This window comes from Ammospiza caudacuta, chromosome 18, assembly GCF_027887145.1.
Source record: "Ammospiza caudacuta isolate bAmmCau1 chromosome 18, bAmmCau1.pri, whole genome shotgun sequence".
Classification (NCBI taxonomy): Eukaryota; Metazoa; Chordata; class Aves; order Passeriformes; family Passerellidae; genus Ammospiza; species Ammospiza caudacuta.
The window spans coordinates 11,164,061-11,175,343 of record NC_080610.1 but is presented as its reverse complement, the minus strand read 5'-3'; the positions used below and the strand labels follow the sequence as shown (position 1 = coordinate 11,175,343).

At 52.1% G+C, this 11,283-nt stretch overlaps 2 protein-coding genes across 2 annotated transcripts; one reads left to right on the top strand and one right to left on the bottom strand.

Annotated features, from left to right (window-relative positions):
• The first annotated feature begins 7 nt into the window (after positions 1–7).
• SRRD (SRR1 domain containing) lies at positions 8–2,254 on the top strand. The gene is made up of 7 exons (XM_058816536.1): positions 8–144; positions 215–255; positions 335–465; positions 1,001–1,099; positions 1,176–1,330; positions 1,558–1,603; positions 1,880–2,254. Exons 1-7 carry the CDS (start codon positions 8–10, stop codon positions 2,084–2,086), a joined length of 816 nt encoding a protein of 271 aa, XP_058672519.1. The 3' UTR covers positions 2,087–2,254.
• TFIP11 (tuftelin interacting protein 11) lies at positions 1,691–11,047 on the bottom strand. The gene is made up of 12 exons (XM_058816534.1): positions 10,817–11,047; positions 10,176–10,329; positions 9,374–9,530; positions 9,062–9,189; positions 8,443–8,595; positions 7,272–7,781; positions 6,368–6,474; positions 5,966–6,134; positions 5,527–5,770; positions 4,814–4,956; positions 4,188–4,353; positions 1,691–3,649 (listed from the first exon to the last, which is right to left on the bottom strand). Exons 1-12 carry the CDS (start codon positions 11,011–11,013, stop codon positions 3,294–3,296), a joined length of 2,484 nt encoding a protein of 827 aa, XP_058672517.1. The 5' UTR covers positions 11,014–11,047; the 3' UTR covers positions 1,691–3,293.
• Positions 11,048–11,283: the final 236 nt, after the last annotated feature.

The window sequence follows — 11,283 nt, the reverse complement described above, 5'->3', positions numbered from 1 at the left end:
CGCGCGCATGGCGGCGCTGGCGGGAGGGCGGCGAGCGGGGCGCGCCCGGCGGCGGCGGGGCAAGAAGGAGGAGGATGATGAGGAGGAGGAAGGGGAAGGCGGCCCCGGAATAGAAGCGGTGCTGCGGCGGCTGCGAGAGGCGCGGTGAGTGCCCGGCCCCGCTCCGTGCGTTCTGCCCCTACCGGGCCCCGCTAACGCCGCTCTCTCCCCGCAGGGACGATCTGCTGAGCTCCGGCTTCTGGGCGGCGAGCGCCGGTGAGTGCGGGGAGCGGGGGGTGCGGGACAGCGGGGACAGCGAGCCCCGGCCCCGCCGCGCTGACCCCGCCGCCCGCAGGAGCCGTGCGGGCCCCGCTGAGCTCGGAGCCGCCCGCCCGCTGCGTGTGCTACGGGCTGGGCCGCTTCGGGCGCTGCCCCATCGCCCGCTACCAGCTCGCCTTCCTGCTGCTGCTGCTGGACGAGCTGAGGGTGAGCATCGGCACCGGGGGCAGCAACGGGGCAGAGTAGAAATTCTGCTGAGATGGAGTAGAAATCCGTTTTGATTTAGGTGAAATGTACGTCTTAGAGTCTGTGGTTAGGAAACATAGCTATGTAGCCTGACTGCAAAGCCTGGGCTCAGAGAAACTGCTTCAGTGAAGTACAGAGATAAGGCGGGAGACAGAGGGTGATAAAGAGAGACAGAGAGACTGCTGTGAGAGCAGGTCAACCTGACCTAGCAATTCTTTCTGATAAAGAAGAACTAGCTGCAAATGCCACGCGAAATTCGTAAAAATGAATATGTATGAACCTACTGTGAAATTGTATGCCTATATATTTGAGAGGGGGATAAAAAGGGACCTGAAGTTCCTAGAAGTACGCATATCTTTTAAGGAGAGTAATCTCCACATGCGTCCGGCGCTGTAATAATATACCGGCTTAACAACTTTCCCAAAGTTGTGGAGTTTTTGGTTATCTCCTTAAAGTTTTTGGTTATCCCCGCAAAACAATGCCGCTGTCCCCGCAGGTGCCGCCCGCACGCTGTGCACTGTTCGACCCGGCCTTCTCAGCGCGGGAGGCGGCGGCGCTGCGAGCGCTGGGGCTGTGCCTGCTCCCCGAGAATGAGGTGAGGACACCCCCGGGTCACAATGCGGGACCCGTGCATGGGGCTCGGCTGTGATGGGCTCGGTGTTCCCGGGCAGGAGGGGAAGCACGGCATCGAGGGTGTGACCACGCTGTTCTACATGGTGCACTGCGGGAAGGCCCTGTACAACAACCTGCTGTGGAGCAACTGGAGCGCAGCGGCGCTCTCCAAGCTGGTCATCATCGGGAACAGCTTCCGAGGGATCGAGGAGAGGTCTGGGCACAGCCTGGACAGGCTCTAGTGCCTCCCACCCTGCTTTCCTCTTCTCTGTCCCCCTACTTTATTGCCTCTAACAGAAAATTCCCTGTTTTGTGCATTTTTGCTGCCATAGTTTTCAGTCATGAGCCCTTTCCCCTCTCCTCTGTCCCACCCTCATGCAGAAAACCTGTCTAAATCCACAGGAATGTTGTGTCTAACATGAACATCTTGTGTTATTACAGATTGCTGTCCAGAATCTTGGAGAGAGATTATTCTTACATAGCAAAGGTGAGGCAACAGTTTAACATTATCATTCCATGTTGACAACACACCTTTTAATGAGAAAGGAAATTAACTGCCATTGGAAAGAGGGGGTTATTTTCAAAAGCTTTTTCCTAGACACTGTAATATAAAAGCTAATCACTGTAGGATTGTTGAACTTCTGCAGAACATCCTGCACACAGGGGCTGAGGGTAATGCAACACCATTCTCCTCCTCACTGGCTCAGCTCTGCAGGAAGGGGCTGCTGCATTGTCTGTAACTTTTTCCCCAAATGATCTTTAGGTCTTGAAAGGAGTGGAGGAAGTGGCACTCCCCAGTCACCCACGCTACCTGGACACCTTCAATGACACCTCTGTGCACTGGTTTCCCTTGGATAAACTGCAGGAGCTCTCCCCTGAGGTCTGGGACTTTGTGGAAGAGCCGATGTACCAAGATTGTGAGGACCTGGAGATCATCAGGAAGGGGGAGGAAGCTACTGCCAAGTCCTGACCATCCCTGTGGTGGCAGGGCTGGGATCCACATCTCTTCCCATGGAAGCGTCTGTGCAGCTAAGATGGAGCTCAAGTAGCAACTGTGGCATCAGGCTCTGTCCAAAGTGGCAGCACCTGAATGCTGAGGTGATGGGACATTTTTGTATTTTATTTAATAAAAAAGTGAAGCTGAGCTTTGATTTACACTCACTGAACTCCGGCAAACTAATTCCACCAAAACCTGCCTTGGGAGCCATTCACACTGCAGTGACTGCTCTGATTCCCTCCCCTTCCATAATTCAAAGGCTTTGCATGTCCTACACACATTGCAAAGCATCAGGAAGGGGAAATTATCAGAGGGGTTTGTATTGGGAGGTGTTGGGGTCTGGTTCCCAGTGCACACTTGGAAGTCCCAGCTGTCATTGCTGCTGAGATCAGCTCTTGATCAGTCCTGAGAACAGCCAGGTTGCTGCCTTCAGGAAAAAAAGCCTTCGTGTTCCTTCTCTCACCTCTGTGCCCTTAACCACTGCAGTCCCACAGCAGAGAGAGTTGGGACAGGTCCTGGCTGTGTGCAGCAAAGAGGAGCCCACTGTGTGAGGGATGCTGTGGGGACAGCAACTCACTGCCAGCACAAACTGTGACATCTGTCACAGCTAGAGACTCAGGGGACTCAGCTAGGCCAGCCCTCACTGAGCAGAGAATGTGATCCCTCCTAACCTGCTGGTAAACCTCTGTCCCAGGAGGCAATTACAAATGTCAGCACTGCTTGTTCTCCCTTAGGCTGGCTTCCTGGGTTGGCAAGTCTGGCCTTCCACCCTCTTACCACTGCCTGAACAGCTCTTCCAATAAAAGCACCCTGGCACCCAGCTCCAGTGTCACTATTTACAAACCTGGAACTTTATTCTAAGGGTCACCCAGGGGCTGTTCCTGGGTGGTGACTCACTCCCCAGCAGGGCCTAACTTGGCCATGTCTATGAGGCTCTGCAGCGAGGTGGGCACCCAGATCTTCTCTTGCAGAGGCCTCACTTGGCCATTTCAATGAGGCTCTGCAGCAAGATGGCACCCAGATGGTCTCTCCTTGCACAGAGGCCTCACTTGGCCATGTTTATGAGGCTCTGCAGCAAGGTGGGCACCCAGATCTCTTGCACAGAGGCCTCACTTGGCCATGTCTATGAGGCTCTGCAGCAAGGTGGGCACCCAGGGTGGTCTCCCCTTGCACAGAGGCCTCACTTGGCCATGTCAATGAGGCTCTGCAGCGAGGTGGGCACCCAGGTCTTCTCCCCTTGCACGAACACCACGCCCCTGTCGATGTAGATGACGATCCTGCCGAAGGTGTAGAGCTGCTTGCCCTCGTGCCTCTTGCCGATGACGGGCATGAAGACGATGTTGTGCTCCTCGGCCTTGGTCTGGATGAGGTCCTTGAAGTTCATGGGCACGGAGCCGGCGGCGGCGCCGATGCCGCGCTGGGCCATGTTCTCGGCCTCGCGCCGCTCCTGCATGGCCTCGTACTGGAAGTCCTTGCGCCGCTCCGTGTGCGTCAGGTACGCGATGTTCTCCCGGGCACCCGGCTGCATGTACCCACCTGGGGGAGAGAATGGGGAGAAAACCATCCTGAGCTGCTCACCTCCATCCAGGACATGAATTGGAGTGTGGTGGTCAAGTGTGGGCTCAGAAAGGGAGCTCTCAGTTTGGAAAAGAGGGCAGATTTCAGGTGCTGCTCCCTCAGGCACGCCCTTCTCTTTTACACCATGTAACTCCCAACTATCACTTTTAGGTTGTAGGGAGAATCATGTGGAAGGGAACTGCTGGCTCCCTTCACCTCACCATAAAGAAAAAAGCACCCAGTAATGACAGCTTTAGAAGTCAAGCCCTAAAGGATGATGTCTGACTGACAGGGCAAGGCTGGAAGAGGATCAGTTGTTCAGTGGCCCAGGAAGCCACCAAAAATCTGCTTCATTGCAGTCCACAACTATTGAGCAGCACCTCAGATTTGTTCTTTAAGGACAGAGCAAGGCAGAGCCCACTGACTTTTACTCATGTGAGTTCCTGCCATGCTGCCCCAATCAGCCTCCCAGTGCTGCCAGCCCAGAGCAGCAGAGCCACCCCCACGAGCCACCTACCCACGCTGGAGGACACAGCCCTGTTCATGATGTCAAGGGCTTCGTTGAACTTGTCTTTGATGGAGGGATGTGCCAGCACCTGGTCTGAGAACATGGACTTCCAGCCCAGGTACCACTTGGTGATCTCTTCGTAGTTGGGGCTGTTACTGAGCCAAGAGCAGAGCACCTGCAGAGCATGGGACAGGTCAAAGGCAGCACAGGGACATCTATGCAGGAGAGGCCCCTCTGCCACAGAATCCCAGAGTCATTTGACATGGAAAAGACTCCACGAGTATCGAGTCCTATGTGTGACCAATCACCCCCTTGTCAGAGCACTGAGTCCCACATCCAGGCATTCCTTGGACACCTCCAGAGATGGGAACACCACCATCTCCCTGGGCAGCCCCCTCCAGTGCCTGAAGACCCTTTTGATGAGGAAATTCCTCCTGATGTCAAACTTAAATCTCTCCTAGCATAATTTACCACTTGGTTTATTACTGTCCGTAAAAGGAGGAACTGTGGCAATGACTACTGAGCTATGAGTGGGAACCAGCCCAGCTCAGCACCAGGGTAGCAATTCCTGGACAGGAATCACTAAAACACTCCCCAGTTAATCAAACCTCTTTCCTCAGCCCTCAGTGTCTCACCTGCAGCCACTTTGGGAAGAAATGTTTCTCCAGCAGCCCAACGAGGCTGGAGACAGAAATCATCCCCTCCCAGTCGATCACCCAGTAAAAAGCATCCATGTGCTGCTGGTGAGGGTTGATGATGAGCTCATTCAGACACATTCCTGGGAAAGGAGAGGACAGTTAGAAATGAGCCTCACACTGTTTTATCAGTGCCCTGACCTCTTTCACCACCAACACACAGAACTTGAGCAGCACCTTCTTGTTATTCTAAAGGACAGTGGGGATCTTTGGCTGATCCTGCCACAAAGTGGTGCATTTCCACTCCCAGGGATTACAATTTGCAGCCAGAGATGAGAAACGGAAAGCACTTGACTATTTTTTAACCTTTGAGCCACTTTGCCTTACAAAACTCATGGTGAAACATTAAAACAGACCAAGGAATTCAAGAGTAACAGAGAGACATCTTACAGGCCGGTCCTACCTGACAGCTCTCAGATATTCCTACCAGCTGGAGATGGATGATTTATAAAAAAATAAGACAGAAAACCTAGAGAATAACCAGAGTAAGTCATTGTATTTTTCTAATCTTTCTGCTTCTGCTCAGAAAATCAGAGGCACGCTTGGTCTAATTTCAGTAACAACAATCTCTGATGCAACACTGGCACCCACATTAGCAAGGATCTTTCCTTTCGGGGGGAAGGCACCACTGCCAGCACTGTCTATTGTCTCACCGAGTTTAGGCACGATGTTCTTGACCATGAAAGCCTCCCAGGAGCCAGGAGTGAACACATCCTTCCAGGGCTGGAGGATGAGCTTGGCAGAGGAGTCGCTGGGGTGCCACTTCTGCAGGGCATTGGCCAGCTTGTTGCGGATGGGCGAGTAGAGCGGCTCCAGGCGCGCCTGCATCAGCGGCAGCCAGGGGTGGATCCACGAGTGGATTGGCACAGTGTCCGTCAGAGGGTTCCAGCTCTCCACCTTGGGGCACAACAGCAAAGATTAACTCAATCCAGCCACCAGCAGCAAGTTTTTATGAAGCATAAAGAGCTCTGATGCAACCCCCGACTCCTCAGTTCATCAGCAGAGGTTGCACACTGGTGTTTGGGAGTTCCAGCTGGAATTCAAACACTGGTTCAGAGCGTGGCTTTGCTCTCCCCTGCCCTCTTCTCTCACCTCCTTCTGCAGCTTCGGGAAGATGAGCTGATCCAGAATGTTATCCAGTATCCACACAGGGACAACGTTCACCCAGCTATCCAAGAAATCCACCATGGATCCACAGTTCCTCGGCTGCCACCGTGCCACGATGTTCCTGACATATGGCATCCAGATCTCCCACATCAGTCTGCCAAGAAACCCCAAATAAATCAAAGTGAAGCTCAAAGCTACAGCCTGGGCCTAAATAAACTAAATGGGAGCAGTTAGTTAAAGCTGCTTATTTTCTATAGCTGCAAACTGGATTTTAACAGGCCCAGCAAGGGAATCCTCAGGAAAAGCTCCCATGTGTCTGCTCTTTTCTATCCCTGAGGAAGCAGCACAGGAAGATGATGCACAAAGTACAAATCATTTGTTCCTTACCTGTGGAAAGCATCTGTTGACAGGTCCTGCCCACTGTGGGATAACAGCTGATCATTTTCCAGAAGGCTCTTCCACTTGGCTATGATCTCTGTGCCATATGTACAGTCCTGGGAATGACAGGGCACAAATGGTCTGTATCCCTTCCCATTAATTCCAGCTGGGATCTGCACAGAGCAGGCTGAGGGTGTGCTGTGCACAGCCAGCCTTTTCACCTCCTCTCAGGGCAAGCCAGGAGCTTGCAGTCTTAATTCCAGAATCCCACAATCATTGAAGTTGGAAAAGAACTCCCAGACCACTGAGCCCAACCTGTGCCCCTCCCCACCTTGTCACCAGCCCAGAGCAGTGAGTGCCACATCTGTAATTTCTTAAATGACTTTTAGTAAAGTCCTGCCAGAGAAAAATCCCACCTTACAGTATTAACACACCTGCAGGGAGAGGACAGTCTGAACTTTTCCAGGTGTACAGAGAGATCCAGACTCTATTCCAGCCTAAATGGCACTGAGGACAGACTGTGCATCTCTGATACCTGACAGAGAAACCTCTCCTGCTTTTGCTAAAAAACAACAGCTAGAGATTTGTTTTTCACCAAATTTTTCATCCCAACACTCATAAAAGAGATTGGTTTTAACCTTACAAACTCCTAAATTTTTACCCAGCAAATGTCTGAGAGTGGGGACAGTAGAGAGTTTGATTTTGTCTCTTTTCTTTTTCTCCAGACTGATCAGGAATTTAGAATCCCAGAACCCCAGATTGGTTTGGATTTGCAGGGACCTTAAAGTTCATCATGAGATGAGCTACTTGCCATGGGCAGGATCACCTCCCACTAGACCACACTTGGGACAAGGTAACAAAGATGACTGGAGCCATCAAGTGAGAGCTGCAGATAACTCAAACCAACACACACCTTGAGGGGATCCCAGTTCTTGAAGTATTCCTTCATGAGAGGATAAACTATGGCCACTGCCAGGTCCACCCTGTCTGACATCCTGTACTCCTCGTAGTACTTGTCCTGCAGGGTCTCAAAGATCTTTGCACACTCATCCAGGGTCAGAGGGTTCTCACAGCCCGGCTGCATCCGCCTCTCACACTCCTCCACCATGTCCAGCACCTTGCTGAGGTTGCTGATGGCCTTCTCCTCGTGGGACAGCACCTCAGCCATCTTCTGGATCTCATGGCTGAGGTTGACCACCATGTCCCTCTCGTACTGCAGCTGCCGGTCGCTCTGGATGATCTCCTGCTCCGTGATGTCGATGAGCAGCTGCAGGTTGTGCTCCAGCTCGGGCAGGGCAAAGCCCTGGGGCTTGGAGTCCTTGCCCAGGGGCTGCTGGGGGCTGTCATCAGGGATGTTGTGCTTGTGGCTGATCTGGCTGTAGCTGTAATAAACCTTCTGCTCCCGGCCCGTCATGTCGATCACCTGCCAGCACACAGAACGAATTCTCTAACAAAAAACTCTCAGCTTCAAAAAATGAGAAAATCCCTGACTCCAAATTGAAATCTGGAGATTTCCAAGGACCTTAATTACCCCAGGAGGCTGCTAACATACACTGTGTGAGAACAAGGGGATTGCCTCCACAATGGCCTTCTCCAGACACAACAAGTCAGAACAAATAAGAGACAATCTCCTCACCTCATCCCAGTTTCACAGAATGATTCTACAAGCAGTGATCTTGCCATTAGTTACTGCACTTAGAACTTCCATAATTTTACAAAGATACTTTAATATCAGATTCATATTATTGAGTTCCCTTACTGTCCCTTTAAGGTAGAAGATGGTTCAAACAATCCCAAAAAGGACAACTGTGCTTTCAGAAGAGGGTGAGTGTTGATTATGACAAATGTGAAACAATTAAACTTAAATTGCAATTAACCCTCTACATATACTGACATTTAATCTAATTTGTCACCACATCCATGTGACACAGAGCTGTTACATGTTTCAGGGATAAGCTCCATGAGGCTGCACAGGCAGTTCCTAGGACTGGCTTTACTGAAGTTACCGGTGCCTAAAATGTGCTGCTGACACCAAAGGGCCCAAACTGTTCCTCAGGGGTCACCTCTTGGCTTATCAACCTCACCTTGACCTGAGACAGCTCCTTCTGAGGGGCTGCAAGCTGCTTGCTGATCCTGCCCTTGGCTTTCAGCTCTTCCACTGTCTTGTAGCTGTACTTGGGCTTTTTCTTGCCTCCATTCGGGTCCTTCCGCCACTGGCTGAGCTCCTTCTGAAATTCCTGGACAAAAATAGTAGAGTTGAGGTGGCTGCTCTTTGTCACACCTCAAATCTGCCTCTTTTTACAGGAAAATAACCACCAGATCAATGAGGAATGTGTACAGGAAATAAATGGGAAGTGGAATAGCTCATGCCAAGCCAGCCTGGATGCTGTGGGCCAGTCACCCACCCTATGGATTAAATGAACAGGATGTTTCTGATCTTTTTTTAAATTTAAACAAAAGACAAAGATTATTTATGTGGGGGACTCCTCAAAAGAGGGATTCCAGCAAAGCTACTGAAATAGAGTGAGCCAGAAACAACAAAGAACATTATAGAGACAAGGAAGATCTGCCTAAACAAAATCAATGTGCTCTGTTTGGCTTCATCTAAAATGAGCCCAAACAGTTTTCTCTGACACAGAAATTAAGAAAACTGAATTTTGCACACACAGCACAGCAGGGAAACAGCAAGAACCCCAGAAATACCTCCTCAGCTTCCTCTTCTGAGTCCACCACAGGGAAGTCCTGCAAGGACTGCGTGGTCCTCTCGGAGCCGTAAGCGCCCACAGCACCTTTGCCTTTCCTCTGCTTGGCCTCGATGGGGTTGATGATTCCTGGCAGGATGGGAATGGAGTAAGCAGGAGCAGTTTGTGTGCTGCGAGAGAGCTGAACAGCCAGGCTTTCCCTGTGAGTTACCAGATCAGCACCAACACCCTCCCTGGCACTTCTTTAAGGAATCCAACCTCTCCCCCAAATCTCCAGTTAATAATTATAAACCACCAAACACACTGACAGTACCTTGAGCATTCTTCCCCAGACCCCTTCCAGGGACATATCCCATCTTCTGGAGAAGCTTCTGCCCAATTCCTTTAGTGTGTCTCTCCCAGCTGCCAAAATCCACAAAGGACTTGGAGCCTCCTACGAAGCCTTTCTGGCTGGGCTTGAAATTTCCACCCTGTCAAAAACAAACACAGGCTTCAAATAACCAAAGTGTGCAAAACTCCCCTCAGAAGGTTCTTCCCACACCGCCCAGCTCACTGGAACCTTGCTTGTGCATCCATGAAGCACCTGTGGAGATCCCTGAAATTCCTCAGATGGGAAAGGAAAATCCTGAAAAAACTCTGGCTGACAACCTGACAGTTCTCAGGATCCACCACCAGATTTAGCTGAAGCTGATTCCTGATTCTTTCAGGTTTTAATTGAAAATAAGAGTTTGAGTTTTAATCTGTAACATGCCTGGATTTGTCTGTTCTGTGAAAGTAGAAAAATAAAGTCTCTGAAAGGCAGGAAACCACAGGAATTCTCTCCTTTAAACCTCCACTGGCCAAAGGGAATATTGAGAAAAATGAAAAGACTGATTCATAAGGACACACAGTTATTATATAAATGTACAGTTGTACCAATGATTTATTATCCTGATTTTTGTTTTATCAATGATACAAAATCCAGAGCAAACACTTCCCTTAATGACACATTTGAGTCTCTGGTTTAATTATTCCTCCGTTTTTTTTGTACTCTATTACAGCTTCACTGCCCTCAACCACAAGCCTGAATTTCATAAACATAAACCAGAGAACAGTAAATTTCCTGGAGAACTCACTGTCTTTAACTTCTTGGGCACAAACTCCTTGGGAATCTCCTCCTGCTTCACAGGCTTCTCATCATCATCCGAGTCCTCATCCGAGAGCTCCTCGGCCGCCGCCTTCCTCAGCCCAGCGCTCACGAAGCTCACGGGGGCCGAGTAATCCCTGGAGCTGCAAAACGAGAGGGAATTCTGCTCATTCCTGCAGGAGCCTGGGGGCTGCCGTGCCTTACACCCCCCAAAAACCGCGATATTAAAGGCTGTCGAGCTGTTTAACCTTGCTTTTGCCAGGCAATCCCCATCCTCCCGCCAGCGCTGCAGGGAGAGAGCACAGGGAAAATCTCTACAGGTGAGGGGGTCCCGAGGGCAGCCCGGGTGGGTGTTCACAGTCTGGAAAGGCCCAGGGAACGGGGGGAAAGCTCCAGGGAATGGGGGGGGAGCTCCAAGGAACGGGGGAAAAGCTCCAGGGAATGATGGAGCTCCAGGGGACGGGGAAGATCCAGGGAACGGGGGGAAATCTCCAGAGAAGAGGGAGGATTCAGGCAACGAGGGGAAGCTCCAGGGAACGGAGGGAAGCTCCAGGGAACGGGGGAGTTCCAGGGAACGGAGGGAAGCTCCAGGGGTCCCTGAGCGGGCCGAGGGTCCCAGCCCGGCCGTACCGCTTCCCTCCGAAGCTGGGCCGCTCCTCGTCCGAGTCGCGCTCGGCCCACACGCCGTAGGTCGCCTCCTCCTTGGTCTGGCGGTGTCGCTGCCGGTGCGGGTTGAATTCGTTCTGCAGGTCCCAGTCCGACACCTCGAAGCTCTCCATCTCCACGCCATCGTCTCCGTCCGTGCCGTACAGGTGCGACATCGACATGGTGGCACCGCCGCGATGCCCCGGCCCGCTCAGGGACCACAAATCCCCTCGGGAACTCCTGACCCAAGACCCCCGGCTCCCTCAGGAATTCCCGACCCGGAACCCCCGGCCCCGCTCACGAACCCCAGCACCGGCCCCGGCCGCGCCGCCACAGCGGATGCGCCCCATTCACTTCCGCAGCGCGCAAGCCCCGCCCCAAACCACAGAGTTGTCAGGAGCGGCGCAGCCGCGCCGGTAGCGCCCCTTGTGGCCCGGCGGTGTACAGGAGGC